The sequence below is a fragment of the Candoia aspera genome, chromosome 2, assembly GCF_035149785.1.
Source record: "Candoia aspera isolate rCanAsp1 chromosome 2, rCanAsp1.hap2, whole genome shotgun sequence".
Classification (NCBI taxonomy): domain Eukaryota; kingdom Metazoa; phylum Chordata; class Lepidosauria; order Squamata; family Boidae; genus Candoia; species Candoia aspera.
In genome coordinates, this window is record NC_086154.1 from 59,694,548 (window position 1) to 59,712,893 (window position 18,346).

Below are 18,346 nucleotides of genomic sequence, written 5' to 3' on the forward strand. Positions count from 1 at the left end.
CATACGTGCTCAAACAATATAGACAGGAAGGTATTGGGTGTCCCAAGGTTTGCACATGTAACACCTTTGCTGCGTGAGCTGCACTGGATTCCAGTTTGCTTCCGGGTCCAATTCAAGGTGTTGGTTATTACCTTTAAAGCCCTACATGGCATGGGACCAGGTTACCTGAGGGACCGTCTCATCCCCATCACATCGTCCCATCCCACCCGGTCATACAGAGTGCATGTTACGGACCCCATCCATAAAAGAATTCCACCTGGTGGGGTCCAGGAAGCGGGCCTTCTCTGTAGTAGCTCCCGCCCTTTGGAACATTCTTCCCCCAGAGGTGAGACAGGCCCCCTCACTCCTGGACTTCCGTAAAAAATTAAAAAACTGGTTGTGCCAGCAGGCCTGGAACAGGAAGGGGATTAAGCACTCCTGGGGACGGCTAGTGCCATAGAATAATTTTAAAAGGGCCTGTTATGCTCACAGACTGCTAGAGAACTCTCAGTCATCTGGATTTTATCTCATTTTTACTTTTAGGTATTTATTGTATTTATAATTGTTTGAATTTTAACTCTGTTTTTATTGTAAACTGCCCAGAGTCCCTCCTTGAGGGGAGATGGGCGCTGATAAAAATTTGATCAATCAATCAATATTGTACCACAGTGCCCAAAAGGTCAAAGATTTTGTAGTGGCACCTGGCTCTAATTGGTAGCCAGTGCAGGGCTCTGTATTAAAACATGACGAAAAAAAGATAATATTTAAAACAACCAGAGCTGCAGTATTTTAAACCTGGACCAACAGAGGAAGATTGGAAGAAGGGAGACCTGCCAGTAAGCTGTTTCAATAATCTAGATATGAAGCAACCAAAGCATATTAAGCAACATTGCTGTATCAGGTGTCAAAACCTGAATACATCAAATATTATGCTGGTGAAAATGGCAGGCTCAGTAGTTTCAACAACTACCAACCAGTCTCCAACATTTGGGGGGAAGGTTGTTGAGAAGGTGGTCAGTCTGCAGCTGTTGAGAACTCTGGAGGAAACGGATTATCTAAACCTGTTTCAGTCAGGTTTCAGACTGGGATTTAGTACTGAGACAGCCTTGGTCATGTTTGTCAATGTCTTGTGATAGAGCCAGGATGGAGGTGGCTCATTCATCCTTGTAGTTCTTGATGTCTCAGCGTCTTTCAACACTGTCAACCATGGTATCCTTCTGAGCCAGTTCCATGGGTTGGGGATTGGGGGCACTGCTTTATGGTGGTTCTCTTCCTTTTTCTGGGGCCAGTTCCAATCAGTGTTGGTTTGGGAGGGGGGGAGATTACTCCCTAGGCCCCTCCTGTGTGGGGTGCTGCAGGGTTCTACTATCTCTCACCTTATTTTCAACATCTACATGAAACCACTGGATGACGTCTTCTGCCAGTTTGGGATTCAGTATCATCAGTACACTGATGGTAACCAATTATATCTTTTGACCACAGGCCAGCCAAGTGAGGCTGTCCAGGTTCTGTCCCAGTGCCTGGAGGCTGAGTGGGCTTGGATGGGGAAGAACTGTCTCCAACTCAATTCTACCAAGACCAAGTGTCCGAAGGTGTTTGGACACCAGATCTGGGATATTCCACCTTTGACCTTGGATGGGGTAGCACTTCACATGCCAGTTGTGCCCTTTCCTAGATCAGGGGTCCCCTCAGACAGTCACTGATGCCCTAGTCACCTCATGGCTTGACTACTGCAACATGCAGTACAGAAACAGTGGAAAGTCCTGGATTGTGTTACTACTATGGAGCCCCAAGACACTCAACGAAGAGTTGTGCCACTAAAGCACAAACTTCTGAGCCAGCTGCAAAGTGCTGCACCTGTGAACACCAGGACATGCAGTAAGCAAATGCCTTAATTTCTCTAAAATTGCATCTTTGGGAAACTTCACAGGTTCCCCTCCCAAAAGCTCAAAAGGAAGGCCCTCAGACAGTTTCAAAGAGCTCAGACAGCCAACAACAGGCAAATGCATTTTATTACTCCTGTTACACTTTGTTCAATCTCTGGTTTAGAAATACAACTCTCAGCTCTTAAAAACTCAGATGCCACAGCTAATTTTACAGACAAGACCAGAGTTTATAATCTATTAAATTGTCAATGCAGTTATTAGAGGAGCCTACGCTTGTGAAAATGACAGGCAAGTGCTTCAAGCTGGTCCTATTTTGCAACACACTATTATGACTGATAACAGAATACAGAATTCTTGCCATTCTATGTCACAGCTTCCTTACATGTACCTCTTATGCTGGGTATTGATTTGCCACAAACCCATAATCTAAATATGGCTTGGGAAAAAAGGACAATTTCTTTTCCCTCTCAAAGATGTCAGCAGCACCACTTGCAAGCTTCCCACTCTCATCATCTTTTCTCTGCTGCTTAATTCCTTGGATCCCCTTCCTTGCCAGAAAAATACGCAGGTTTTGCTGATGTTTTGGGGGAGGAAGAAGCTCCCCCTTTTGGGGGGAGATGGGTGGTGATAAAATTTGGTAAATAAATAAATCACATTACATTATACATTGTGTTTACACTGGAAGCAAGTACAGTACATTGCTTCTTCAATGAGCATGCATCATCGCATTGAAGCTAGGAGTATAAATCCCAGCTAAGAGGAATAGCTCGTGTCACTCAATATTAGCAATGCTTAAGAGGTCTCTGAATGATAATTTGAAAAAAGGCTTCATTTGTTTTGCTAAATCTCCAGCATCTACACCCACGTTTTTTATACTCAAGAAAGATAATTCCTCGAGGGCTGTTCATGACTATAGGCTCCTGAACAGTGTGAGCATTACGAACCACTACACACAGCTCTTATTACAGACTTACTAGACCTTCACACCTTGGATGACCCTGCTGCGAGTATACATTCTTAGTGTACACTGCCAGCCTTCTTTGCTCATCCCTCCAAGGGACACACACACACACACACACACACAATCACTACAATGAGGCATAGCAGAGATATACTGATCCTTAAGTTATGGAGCAAAATGAAACCGGGTAAGATGAATATCCCTGAATTTTAGGAGACAAACCTCTTTCCTGAGCCATTAAGTCTCACAGAGGAGTCTCCATCCACTTTGATTGACTTTCATTACCACAGTGGTTCTATTTGAATCAGATAAGCTGACAAAGTAAATTTAGGACATGCTGGAAATGTCAACATGTATCCCCTGCAAAACCTAATCTGAGTAGTTGCTGGGATATGAACCTGAATGTCTTATTACGTAAATATAATAAATGAACGTCATATATTAATTATATATTCCTTATGCTCATTTGTTTATTATATTTCTTATTCAATAACCTCAATATTTTGTATATTTTGTGTACAATTCTATTAAAAACTACAATTTAAAATAGAAACCACAAATAAAAATAGCAGCCTTATAGAGATCAACCAACAGTCCTCCTCCTCCTCCTCTTCCTCAACAGCACAATCACAATAAAATTAGTAGCAGTTCTCTAAAATGCTTTCATAAAATGGCTGAGAAAATAATGATATATTCATCTGTAGCAAGACAATCATAATGTAGACACCAAGCAAACTTGTCTGGCAAAAGGTATTTCCAAAAGTATCTTCTCTTCTTCTCATTAATTTGTACATTAATTTGTACCTCCCTGCCTGAACTGCTGGAGGCTGTCTTGGGGTTGGTGGTAGAGTTTCCCAGACTTATGATTCTGGGGGACTTCAACCTGCCATCCCTGCAGCGTGGCTCAGAAGCGACTCAGGAGTTCATGGCCACCATGGCAGCCATGGGCCTGTCTCAGATTATTTGGGACATGACTCAAAACAGTAGCCTCACACCAGACTTGGTTTTCTTGTCAAGAGCAGTGGCAATGTGATCTGAGGGGAGAGCTACTGTACATCTGTCCCCCTTATCATGGTCATATCACACCCTGGTGACCTTGAGATTCTCCTATGCCGCCCCCCTCCACAGGGAGGCAGGACCCATTTGATTGGTCCGCCCTCGGCGACTGATGGACCCCATGGGGTTTCAGAGAGAGCTGTGGGTTATACCCAAGGAGATGCTGCACAGTCCAGCGGAGGCCCTGGCTGCTGCCTGGAACAAGGAGGCAGCAGGGACCTTGGACAGGATCGCGCCTGTGCGACCTCTCTTGTCCCATCGAACCCGACACTCACCATGGTTCACTGAGGCGCTGAGGGTTCTGAAGAGGATTAAAACATGTCTAGAGCGCCACTCTTCAGCAAAGGATCGTTACCTTGTCGTGGTGCTGGAGCTTGAGCACCTCAATGATGCCATGAGCTAAACCGTGAAGGGCCACCCAAGACGGGAAGGTCATGACAGAGAGGTCAGACTAAATGCGATCCCTGGGGAAGGTAATGGCAACCCACCTCAGTATTCTTGCCGTGAAAACTAAATGGATCAGTACAACCAGAGATATGTCGGTATACCATCGGAAGATGAGACCCCCAGGTCGGAAGATGGTCAAAATGCTACTGGGGAGGAACAGAGGATGAGCTCAACTAGCCCCAGACGTGATGACGCAGCTAGCTCAAAGCCGAAAGGACGGCTAGCGGCCGACGGTGCTGGTGGTGAACGGCGAATCCGATGTTCTAAGGATCAACACACCATCGGAACCTGGAATGTAAGATCTATGAGCCAGGGCAAATTGGATGTGGTTATTGGTGAGATGTCAAGATTAAAGATAGACATTCTGGGCGTCAGTGAACTGAAATGGACTGGAATGGGCCACTTCACATCAAATGACCACCAGATCTACTACTGCGGACAAGAGGACCACAGAAGAAATGGAGTAGCCTTCATAATTAATAGTAAAGTGGCTAAAGCAGTGCTTGGATACAACCCAAAAAATGATAGAATGATCTCAATTCGAATTCAGGGCAAGCCATCTAACATCACAGTGATCCAAATATACGCCCCAACCACAAATGCTGAAGAAGCTGAAGTAGAGCAGTTCTATGAGGATCTGCAGCACCTACTGGACAACACACCTAAAAGAGATGTTATTTTCATCACAGGAGACTGGAATGCTAAGGTGGGCAGTCAAATGACACCTCGAATTACAGGTAAGTATGGCCTGGGAGAACAAAACGAAGCAGGACACAGGCTGATAGAATTTTGCCAAGACAATTCACTCTGCATAACAAACACTCTCTTCCAACAACCTAAGAGACGGCTTTATACATGGACTTCACCAGATGGACAACACCGAAATCAGATTGATTACATCCTTTGCAGCCAAAGGTGGCGGACATCTGTACAGTCGGTAAAAACAAGGCCTGGAGCTGACTGTAGTTCAGATCACGAACTTCTTCTTGCACAATTTAGGATCAGACTCAAGACATTAGGGAAGACCCACAGATCAGCTAGATATGAGCTCACTAATATTCCTAAGGAATATGCAGTGGAGGTGAGGAATCGATTTAAGGGACTGGACTTAGTAGATAGGGTCCCGGAAGAACTCTGGACAGAAGTTGGCAGCATTGTTCAGGAGGCGGCAACAAAATACATCCCAAAGAAAGAGAAAACCAAGAAGGCAAAATGGCTGTCTGCTGAGACACTAGAAGTAGCCCAAGAAAGAAGGAAAGCAAAAGGCAACAGTGATAGGGGGAGATATGCCCAATTAAATGCAAAATTCCAGAGGTTAGCCAGAAGAGATAAGGAATTATTTTTAAACAAGCAATGCGCAGAAGTGGAAGAAGACAATAGAATAGGAAGGACAAGAGACCTCTTCCAGAAAATTAGAAACATCGGAGGTAAATTCCAGGCAAAAATGGGTATGATCAAAAACAAAGATGGCAAGGACCTAACAGAAGAATAAGAGATCAAGAAAAGGTGGCAAGAATATACAGAAGACCTGTATAGGAAGGATAACAATATCGGGGATAGCTTTGACAGTGTGGTCGGTGAGCTAGAGCCAGACATCCTGAAGAGTGAGGTTGAGTGGGCCTTAAGAAGCATTGCTAATAACAAGGCAACAGGAGACGACGGCATCCCAGCTGAACTGTTCAAAATCTTGCAAGATGATGCTGTCAAGGTAATGCATGCTATATGCCAGCAAATTTGGAAAACACAAGAATGGCCATCAGACTGGAAAAAATCAACTTATATCCCCATACCAAAAAAGGGAAACACTAAAGAATGTTCAAACTATCGAACAGTGGCACTCATTTCACATGCCAGTAAGGTAATGCTCAAGATCCTGCAAGGTAGACTTCAGCAGTTCATGGAGCGAGAATTGCCAGACGTACAAGCTGGGTTTAGAAAAGGCAGAGGAACTAGAGACCAAATTGCCAATATCTGCTGGATAATGGAAAAAGCCAGGGAGTTTCAGAAAAACATCTATTTCTGTTTTATTGACTATTCTAAAGCCTTTGACTGTGTGGACCATAACAAATTGTGGCAAGTTCTTAGTGGTATGGGGATACCAAGTCATCTTGTATGCCTCCTGAAGAATCTGTATAACGACCAAGTAGCAACAGTAAGAACAGACCACGGAACAACAGACTGGTTTAAGATTGGGAAAGGAGTACGGCAGGGCTGTATACTCTCACCCTACCTATTCAACTTGTATGCAGAACACATCATGCGACAAGCTGGCCTTGAGGAATCCAAGGCTGGAGTTAAAATCTCTGGAAGAAACATTAACAATCTCAGATATGCAGATGATACCACTTTGATGGCTGAAAGTGAAGAGGAACTGAGGAGCCTTATGATGAAGGTGAAAGAAGAAAGTGCAAAAGCTGGCTTGCAGCTAAACCTCAAAAAAACCAAGATTATGGCAACCAGCTTGATTGATAACTGGCAAATAGAGGGAGAAAATGTAGAAGCAGTGAAAGACTTTATATTCCTAGGTGCGAAGATGACTGCAGATGCTGACTGCAGTCAGGAAATCAGAAGACGCTTAATCCTTGGAAGAAGAGCAATGACAAATCTCGATAAAATAGTTAAGAGCAGAGACATCACACTGACAACAAAGGCCCGCATAGTTAAAGCAATGGTGTTCCCTGTAGTAACATATGGCTGCAAGAGCTGGACCATAAGGAAGGCTGAGCGAAGGAAGATCGATGCTTTTGAACTGTGGTGTTGGAGGAAAATTCTGAGAGTGCCTTGGACTGCAAGAAGATCCAACCAGTCCATCCTCCAGGAAATAAAGCCAGACTGCTCACTTGAGGGAATGATATTAAAGGCAAAACTGAAATACTTTGGCCACATCATGAGAAGACAGGACACCCTGGAGAAGATGCTGATGCTAGGGAGAGTGGAAGGCAAAAGGAAGAGGGGCCGACCAAGGGCAAGATGGATGGATGATATTCTAGAGGTGACGGACTCGTCCCTGGGGGAGCTGGGGGTGTTGACGACCGACAGGAAGCTCTGGCGTGGGCTGGTCCATGAAGTCACGAAGAGTCGGAAGCGACTAAACGAATAAACAACAAAGAGCGCCACTGGAGGAAGACAAGGACCGAACCTGATCGAACACAAGCTAGAGCCGCTATTAAGGCGTACCTTATGGTGGTAAGAGCATCGAAATGACAATATTTCTCCGCTCTTATTGCATCCGCAGAATGCTGTCCAATGGCCCTGTTTAAGATCACCTGATCCCTTCCGGGAAAGGGGGATCTAGTAATTCACCTACAGGGCCATGCAGAGGAGTTTTCTGGGCACCTGGAGGATAAAACTGCTTGGATCTGTTCTAAGTTGGATGCCCAGCATGCAGCATGGCCTGTGGAGACGCCTAGGGAGCGTACTTACCTGGTTATCTGGGAACAGTTTGACCCTGTTGGGCCCGAGGAAGTGGACAGGGTTCTCTGGATTGTAAATGCTACCACCTGTCAATTTTATCCTTGTCCCTCCTGGCTGGTGAAGGCAATTCGGGAGGTGATGCGTGGGTGGGTCCAGGCAATGGTGAATTCATCCTTGAGGGAGGGAATGTTTCCAGCTGCCTTTAAAGAGGCGCTGGTGCACCCCCTCAAGAAGCCATCACTGGATCCCACCATGCTGGACAATTTTCATCCAGTCTCCCACCTTCCCTTTTTAAGGAAAGTGGTTGAGAAAGTGGTGGTGCTGCAGCTCCAGAGGATCCTGGATGAAACAGATTATCTGGACCCTTTCCAGTCAGGTTACAAGCGAGGATATGGGACGGAAACAGCTTTGGTCGCACTTTTGGGTGATCTCTGGCGGAAGCAGGATGGGGGCAGTGCATCCATCCTGGCTCTTCTTGACCTCTCAGTGGCCTTCAATACCATCAACCATCCTTTTGGGTCGGCTCAGGGAGTTGGGGGTGGGTGGCGCAGTGGGAGTTGGGGTTGGGTGGTACAGTTTTGCGCTGGTTCACCTCCTTCCTTCAGAGCCGGTCCCAATCAGTGTTGATAGGGAGCGAGAAATCTGGCCAGCAGCCCTTCGTTTATGGGGTGCTGTAGGGTTCAGTACTCTCTCCGCTCCTTTTTAACATCTACATGAAGCCACTGGGTGAGATCATCCGTCGCCGGGATGAGGTATCATCAATATGCTGATGATACTCAATTGTACATCTCCATCCTGGGTGAGGTAAGTGATGCTGTGACTGCCCTCTCTCGGTGCCTGGGGGCTGTAGGGGTCTGGATGGGGAACAACAGGCTTCAGTTGAACCCTGGTAAGATGGAGTGGCTGTGGGTTGGGAGCTCCTTGATATCCAGGGACATTGTCATCTTTGGTTCTGGATGGGGTTGCACTGCCCCAAACAGATCTGGTGCGGAACCTGGGGGTTCTCTTGGACTCATGACTGCTTGAAGAGCAGGTGGCAGCCGTGGCCAGGGGAGCCTTCCCACAACTTCATGTTGTGCGTCAGTTATGCCCCTTCCTGGATCAGGAGGCCTTCTGGTCAGTCACTCATGCCCTAGTCATCTCCCATATAGACTATTGCAACGTGCTCTACATGGGGCTACCCTTGAAGATATCCAGAAGCTACAGCTGGTGCAAAATGTGGCTGTGAGCAGTTTTAGGAGCCCCAAAGAGGGCACATGTAACACCTTTGTTGTGCAAGCTGTTTTGGGTGCCAGTTTGCTTCTGGGTCCAATTCAAGGTGTTGGTTATAACCTTTAAAGCCCTACATGGCATGGGTCCAGGTTACCTGAGGGACCATCTCACCCCCATTACATTTACCCGTCCCACCCGGTTAGGCAGAGAGGGCACGTTACGGACCCTGTCCATGAGAGATTGTCAATTGGCATGGTCCAGGAAGATGGCCTTCTCTGCTGTGGCCCCTGCCCTGTGGAACATATTACCCCCAGAGTTGAGGCAGGCCCCCACTCTCCAGGCCTTCTGAAAGGGGGTTAAGGCCTGGTTGTGTCAGCTCACTTGGGGTGGGAGGGGGGACAGTCAATCATGGGGGTGGTTGGCACCTTGATGGGGCCAATGATGAGACCGTTATTCACAATCTTGGACTTTATATTTTATAATTCTTATATTTATTTATTTATTATTCAAATTTCTATTACCGCCCATCTCCCCCCAAAGAGGGGGACTCTGGGAGGTTATTTATGTGCATTTATATTTTATACTATATTTGTTTTAGCAATATTTTAATCTTTTATTTTAATTCTCTTGTAAGCTGCCCAGAGTCGTTGCAATATGAGATGGTCAGCGAAGAAATGACTGATAGATAGATAGATAGATAGATAGATAGATAGATAGATAGATAGATAGATAGATAGATAGATAATCAGATCCACCAGATGTACCTAGCAGTTCAGGAGCTAAATCTGAAATAGTTTGAAGTACAGTATTACCCACTGAGCAGAGTTCAGACATGCAGCCATCTGTTATAGCCTTGCAAACTGAAGGAGATTCAATCCTCACCTATAACCAACATGCCACCTGACTTGCTAATACTTGGATTACTTAGGGACAGAATCACTCTCTCAACATGTTGAGATCTACTCCCAAATGTAGGAGGGCTTGAGAGCAGGACATATCCTGGAGAACTTACACCATCTTTACTATAATTCTGAGGAACTGGAATTGTTTCTACTGAACCACTGGAACTTTCAATTACAAACAGATGGTATTGTAAAGGTAGGCCACTGTGAGGTCTGTGGAAAGAGGTATCTCTCCTTTCTGAGGCTTGCCAGGATAGAACCCAGAGGCTCTGCCTGGAACTTCTGCTTCATAAAGTAGTGGATTAATTTCTTCAGAATCCGTATCAACTATGTGACTGTTCTCTGGACAAGAAGAAAGCAAACAATATCCTTGGTCCTGATCCTGCAGCTGAACCAGGCTGAAAGGTGAAATCAAATGCAGATACTAAATAGCTACCAAGGGTTCCAGGTTTCTTCAAGGATACCTTGAGTGAGGTATGAAAAACATAGCCTTTTCAGATTGTTCCTATAATCTAGTAGCTGTTGAAAAATTACTTTTTATATGAGAAATTTAGTATCTGATTTCATATGGGTATCCACAGTTTTAAACCACTAGGCAAACATGGAGCTTCTTTGTCACTGGCAAGTATTTTGTTTTGGCTTGGATTCTGAGAATTTGTGGTTCCTTGGTATGGAATCTTGGGGCAGCTAGCTAGAGCCTGAAGGAGTAGTGGCCTGAAGGAATGAAAGAACCTGTTGGAATGACTGGTCTCCCTTCTTTGGGCATGGCCTTATCATTTTCGGGACACTATTCAAGGGTCACTAAGTAATTTCCAAAATATAAAGGATATTTTGTTCATATTACCCCTTATCTTAATATTAACTTCCATACTGCAGACCACTGCTGTCTTTTGACTTTTGTCTATTATGGTAGAACATATAGCAACTGAAGGGTGCCCAGTGTGGCCAAGATTTTCATTATGGTCCTTCTCTAGTTAGGTATTTTTATACGCTTATTTGACACATACAAAATACCACGAAATATTGGGAAGAAGGAGACTGTTACTTTGAATGCTATGGAGGAGACACTGAGGCACTTGAGAGCAGTATCTTGAATTCATTGAGTAGCTGGTCAAACATCCACATCATTAGGAAGGAAGTCCTTTGTTGTGAGTGCTATCATTGGGATACAGTACACACAGCTGGCATGAATATCTTTCACCAATCCCTCTTGCAGCCCCCCAATTTTTCACAATACTGGTGATAGATCATATAATTTTTAAATATTTTTTTTGCAAATCATTCTTGAAATTCATTGAGAGCAAGATTGTCACCGGAGCAATCTTAGGCAGTTGGAGTGGCAGTGTAGTAGAAAAGATGTCATGAATATCCAACACGTGACTAGGATTTTCCTGCTGCCCAGAGTCCTAACAAAATCATCTGGAAGATGTGAGGGCTTAACCATGTTTCTCCTCATTAGAAATCATCCATTCCCTCTGATCTTCAAGTCAGTTCCTGAAGGAAAAGGTAAACTAGAATGGAAAGGAAGAGAGTGGCCACCAAGTGAGACCTTCTTCCATTCTCAGTTTGTATTTTTCTCACTCTCCCATTTGCACTGATCCCTAGTTTTCTTGCACTCCAAGCAGGTACTAGACTGGAGAGTTTCTGGATACAAAAGATCCCATTAGCAATCTGAGCACTCCCAGACTGGGAGATCTGCAATGTTAAAAACAGAATATATAGCAATATTTTTAAATAATTCAGGTCATAGGAACCTATTAGGAGGTTTTCTTTGATGCTGTCACAGTACTATAATAAATAATACCTGTTTTCCTTCTTAGTAATCCTCACAATTTAAAGAAAAATATTTCAGGGAAGGGGATAAACCTTATATGCACATCTTATACATTGCAGGAAATTTCTTATACTCCTATAGATATACTTTAAAAGTATAGAATGTAGTGAAAAGCATTCATGGGACGTTTACTTGAAATATTCCTGAAAGTTCAAAAGTAAAAATATGGACCATGTGGCTAGTATAATGTTTTCATTCCCAAAGAAAATACTTGTCTTTAATAGAGCTAAAATGAAATATTACCATAATTTGAACTGGGTGCTGTATATTTGGTGCTCGACTTGCGAATGATATTTTCATGGATCTGATACCATTCATTCTCATTGTTGCACCTGAAAAGTAGAGTCAATGTTACTTGCAACTGTAGATGTAATTGAATATGCACATAATTACCCAGAGGAAAAATAAAAATATATACAACTGTAATAAGCAGTATTACAGAACAGAAACTCATGTAACTCAGGTTAAGTGAATATCTAAGGTGATACTTTAAATAAGGAAGGACTTGCTTTTATTGAAAATTTCATTACTGTATATTTGAAATCCGTTAGCAGCTTCTTGACATATCTCAATGCCTGATATTGTGTTTCTGCTATGGTTATGTAATCATCCTATTTAGGAAAATGGTGCTCTTTATATGCCTTGTTCTTCTTGTTTGAGAACAAAGAATGGTATCAGAGCTTAATACTCATGCATATGACAGAGTCGTATACAAGTGGATTGCCATAAAAGCAATAAATAACTAAATAAATCAATAGTTACTCATTCGATTAAATGATGACATTTGAAATAAAACATTAAACTACATTAAATATATACAGTGTGTGTGTATGTGTGTTTATGTATATGTATGTCATAGCAGCACGTCTCAAAGGATGAAAGAGTAGGGTTCTCAACCCTCTTGTCAATCTAATCTCTGTGGGAATGGCATTCCAGAGGACGGGTGCTGTGACAGAAAAGGCTCTCTTCCTGGGTCCCACCAGATGGTATTCCTTCGCAGATGGAACCCAGAGCATGTCCCTTCTGCCAGATCTAATGGACAAACTGACATCTCACTTAAGAGATAAAGCTGAAATATCCACCTCCTCCTTATCTACCATGTTTTAAAAACCTACCTTTTCTTTCCCAGACTCTGAGAACTCCTTTACACCTAGCTCCATCTCCTGCCTTGGTGTGTGGTAGCTCTGATTGCAACCATCTACCTTTTAGGGAGTGCTTCATATGGCATTCTCTCTGTAGCCATGGTGTGTGAGATAGGGTCCCCACACTTTCTGACAAATTAAAGGGGACAAAAATGAGAAAAAAATGAAATAAATTCTATAGTGCCGCCTCCTAAGAATGAGGTCTGTGACTAGAATAATCAGCCTGTTCTTTCCCCTCCCCTTTTTCAGAAATAGACTAATCTTACAAAAGAGAAATACAGATAGTCCTTGCTTAACAACCACAATTGGGACTGGTAACTCCATCACTAAGCAACATGGTTGTTATGCAAGCTGTCATGTGACCACAACAGACTTACGGCTTCATTTCCACTGTGGTTGTTAAGCAAATCACCCACAGTTGTTAAGTGAGACATCATGTGACCACGACTTACAATTTTACTGCCAGCTTCTCCATTGACACTGCTTGTCAGAAGCTGGCTGTGAAGTGAAACAGTCACTAAACATGGTAGTCATTAAGTAAGGACTTCTGTAAAAATCACACTTTTAGAAGAAAAAAAAGTAAAAATTCCTTTTGGGCTTTAAGTAGTCACAAACAAATATTCAATGGCAATGAAGATAAATACGTAGAGTTGTTTGAATCTCAGATAGTGACTTGAAAGTCTCTCTCACAGAAAAAAACAAAGGGAAACATAAGGCTATGGGCAGAACACATGATGATGCTGGATTGTCCCTAATTTATAGAAACCTCTGTTGTGAAGAAATTCCAAGTAATTTGGAAGATACAAATACTAAGCTTGTAAAATTCAGAGACAAAATATTATATTTAAGTAGGCACAGTCAAAATAAAAATTAATCTTATACAATATTTTTATCTAAACTTGCTAAATATTTTCTATTATGTCCTGAACCCTGCTTGCTTTCCTGGACTTTTTTCCAGGTTCTTGTAGATTTTCCTTTTATCAAAGGCTAAGGGGCTCTGATCCTTAGCTTCCTGATTATTTCCCTTCCCTAGAGAACTGCCTGCACTTTCCAAAAGAACAAAAGCTCTTCTAGCTGGAGAGGAAGTGGTTGGGGAAAATCTGACTTTTGCTAAGGGGGAAAGGGAACGTATGTTAAAAAGCCTATCTCCCTCATGAAGATATCGATTCAACTCAGATACCATCTTGCTACAAGTGAATGTAGAAGTCAAGCTCACTGCCCATTCACTAGACAGGCAGATAGAGCTTTGAAAATAACTGTTTTATGCCTTGGCAAAAGTAGTCTTTTATGGTCCAGCTGTATTTATAGACACTGAAAAATTACAAAATCCATAGCTGGTAATACATTTATTAGCACCAAGGAAAATCACAGAGTATAAGCTTTGGCCACCAGCAGTCTTTACCAAGTAAACGTTTACAAAAATGGGATGTGGCAGCAAGAAAATTAAAAAATTAGGACAGATATTTCAGCCATAAGATGGCATTTTCTTTGTTCCTGAATGCTATGTATAAGCTAATGCCAACAATGCCCAATATTAATTATGCATGTGAAGTAAAATCTCCTTGGAAATGACTTTGAAATGTAGAATTCAGATGTCCAATGAAAACTTCAAAGCTTGCATCTCCTTTTGTGCCAGTTTGATCCACCCTCATAAAGGAAGGGGACTAATACAACCATGATTGCTTTTAATGAAAAATTACAGTATCTTATATTGAACATGGAAGCAGAGAAGCAGAACCATTTTCCAGTGGTGACAGATATTCTGATCATGTTATGAGCACAAACAATACAATGCAAAAATAAAATACTTAGCAAAGCTAAAAAAATCTAAGTATAGGCATTCATAGGAGCCAGAGTGGGGACTGACAAAATTGTGTCACAATGTGATAACACAAAATCCTTTCCCTACATATTTGTATATAATATCACAATACAATTACAATAAGGAGGTCCTTGCTTTGTGACCTGCCCAATGGAGTTTCATTCAGAATTATTTTAAAATGTGTAAAGTATTTTATTTTATTCTTTTATTACTGCAACTTCAACATAAAACTTTTGGGGAAAAATGAAATTGTTTGTTATTGTTTTCTCTGGATATAAATCCAGAAAAATAATGGAATTTTATCATTTTGATAGCATTATGCCTGTCTCTTTTGTCATGTCGCCAGGACAGGTGACAAGCTGAAGTTTGTAGAGAATTAAGGAAGTTTTCTGTTAAGTATTTAATTCTTTGGTTGGCAACTGTAGTGTTCCCAAAAGAATCCTCTGCAGCAGTATCCTAGGATGTTGGAGTAACTCTGTGGATTGCTTATGTCCTCACTGGAATTGCCGGAAGAGCTGGCAATAGTAAAGGGACAGTAATTGTGATGGAGCCTCTGATCAGCAGTTTGGCAGCATGAGGCTCCCAGTAAAAACACTGCTGCTCAGCTGCTGATACTGGTGGCTTTGAAAATCTTCCTCCTGATGGTGATAATGGCGATGTGCTTGTAATGACCAGTTCCCTTGGCTGTGCAGAGGTGAGACTGGTGAGCCAGGTATGCCTGCCCTTAATGTTTCAGAAAGTTGGGGCAACTGAGTTTTAGTGCCAAACATCAATGTGAGTGGGAGCTGGCTGGTGATCTTGCAGGAGAACCAGCCATCATCCTGCAACTAGAGTGAGGTTTACCCAGGGAGATAGCAGCCATCTTGCTTGTCATATGCTTCAATGGGACTTGTGAACACCAAAGCAGTTCAATCTCACCTTCAGAAGATTTGACTGGAGGAACTGACTGGACTTTGAAGTGATGTGTGTGTGGGACCGGGGGTTGTCTGCGGTATTGCTGCTTATTCTCACTGGAAGAAAGATGGAATAGGATGCAGGACCTTTCCTAGCTTACTCACTAGTTATGGTGTATTTTCTTGCCTCTGCCTACCCTGGTGAGAGCAGAGGAGCCAGGGTGGTGGTGTGGATGTGGCTGGATGATGGGAGTGGGGGATGGCAGCTGGTCACCTCAGCTTAGGACACTGGATGCTAGGCAGAAGCATCCAGACACCTGGATGATCAGTACTAGCTGGTGTTGGCAGTGGGAGAAAGGTGTAGCTCTAGATGACTGTTCTGCAGGGTGTTTCAGGGCTTTAGCCTCTCCCCAGTTTTGCTTAACATCTACATGAAGCTTCTGGGTGAGATCATCTCTCAGCACTGGGTCAACTAACATCATTACGCTAATGATACTCACTTGTAAATCTCCACCCTGGGTCAATCAGATGAAGCTGTCAAGGTACTTTCCAGTGGTTGGAGGGTCTGGGGGCCTGGCTGGGGAAGAACAGGCTTTGAGTCAATCCTAGCAAGACTGAGTGAGTTTGGAGGGAAGGGATTGCATTCCCATTCAGAACAGTGTGCAGTTTGGGGGTCCTTCTGAACTCATAGCTCCTGCTTGAGGAGCAGGTGGCAGCTGTGCTCAGGAGAGCCTTTGCACAACCTCTTGTGTGCCAATTGTACCTGTTTCTGGATCATAGACACACTCTGTAGAGCAGGGTTTCTCAACCAGGGTTCCATGGAACCCTAGGGTTCCATGAGAGGTCACTAGGGGTTCCCTGGGAGATCACAATTTATTTAAAAAAATTATTTCAAATTTGGGCAACTTCACATTAAAGAGGTAAGTTTCATTCTTTATTTTTAGTTTAAGAACACTATTAATGCATATATACAGGCCTACACATGAAACGAATATAGTAATTTTGTAACTTTTGGCCTATATTTGAGCCTGAATGTGCAGGGGTTCACTGAGGCCTGAAAAATATTTCAAGGGTTCCTCCAGGGTCAAAAAGTTGAGAAAGGCTGCTGTAGACAGCAGGAAAGATAACCTTGATGGAAACATGCAGGATCAGTTACCCGTGCAAAAGGAGTTGAAACATTTTTCAGAACAAGGAGATAACATTTGGAATCAGCTCAAGCAGATGCTTCCCTAATGAACTGAAGTATAAGAAGGAGGAAGAAATACAGCATAATCAGACTCACAAGATTCTGTTGTTATAGCCAATTTCAATAAAAGTAGTTTTAGCCTTCCTGTAGAGTTGATTTTCTGGTCTAGTCTACCTAGTGGGGCTGACATTCATGCCTTAATCACCTCCCATTTGGACTACTGCAACATGGGGCTGCCCTTGAAGAACATTCAGAAACTGCAATTGGTGCAGAATGGAGCAGCACAGGTAATTAGGAATGCACCACAGTATGCCCATGTAATACCAATACTTTGCATGCTGCACTAGCTCCCAAAAGGCTTCCAAGTGCAATTCAAGGTGTTGGTTACAAAGCCCTACATGGCAGAGGACCAGGTTATTTGCATGACTGCTTATCTCCAGTTATTTCTGCCCATTTCACACTCTCTCACAGAGTGGGCATGCTCCAGGTCCCTCCTTGAGGAAATCCTATCTGATGAGACCTATGAAGTGCCTTTTCTGTTGTGGTGCCTGCCCTTAGGATTGGACTCCCTTGAGATTTGGATGGCCCCAACCTTGTTAGTCTTCAGGAAAGTTTTTAAAATGTGTCTTTTGCCTGGGCATTGGGCCAAGACTATAGATGCACCTGTCTTCTGGGAGGTAGAGTGTATGATTGATGAGCCTTGACTTTATGTTGTTATGTTGGGTTCTGGATTTCATTTTTTGTTAATATTCTAAGTTTTTTTTTATTCTTTCGTGGGGGGGTGTTGATGTATACAGCCCAAAGTCCCAATTATGTGAAGACCTGCCCTCTTGTACATGTGTACAAACATACAAAGCGCTTTGAGCATGCTGCCGTGACCACCAACTTGACGTTTGGACTCCTCCATGCCAACACTGCTGGGATTTTGATAGCTATCTGCAACATTTTTAAAACCAACTTTACTTGATAAATAGCTTTATTTCATAAATTCCTTTTTCTTCACTGCCAGAAAACTATGAATTCCTTTGACTATAACAAATTATGATATTTCAGAAATATGTTATATAATACTCACAGATAGGGTAAGGTAGATACTAAAATAAGTAGAGATCAAACAGCACCCCTAAGTGTTTCTATGTTAGTTTTATGCATAGAGATTAGTGTGATAAGGAGTTCACACAAGAACTATAAATTATAGAAGATTTAGTTTTTCTCTAAATGTTACTTTCAGACATAAGAAAACAGTAGATTGGTTTGAAATCCCCAGATGAATTCTGACTCATGTCTCTCAGCACTAGGAAAACTACATCCATTAGAAATCTGAGTTATTGCACAAGGGATAACATGCAATTTGATTTTTTTGCAAATGAGAAAGTTTTTTTTTTTCATCCTATAAGGACTGGTGGGGACACGGTGGTAATATTTCTCCAGGGTAGGTCTAAACATTTTAGTCTTTTTTGTGCTTTGGGCTCTAGAGGATATTTAATGTACATAAAGTTTTAGTGTTCCTACTCTGTATAACATAAACATACACACATATTGCACCATAATATTTTGTATGTATATATGCTTGCTGAATTTTGGCAACTCAGTCTGGAAATGTCCTTTGGTG

General features: G+C 42.7%; 1 protein-coding gene across 1 annotated transcript in view; it reads right to left on the reverse strand.

Annotated features, from left to right (window-relative positions):
* DOCK3 (dedicator of cytokinesis 3) overlaps positions 1-18,346 on the reverse strand; it is a 222,706-nt gene that overhangs the window by 147,052 nt on the left and 57,308 nt on the right. The window contains exon 13 of the mRNA XM_063292863.1: positions 11,935-12,023. Within this exon, the coding sequence (XP_063148933.1) occupies positions 11,935-12,023 (89 nt within the window). The remainder of the gene's footprint in view (positions 1-11,934; positions 12,024-18,346) is intronic.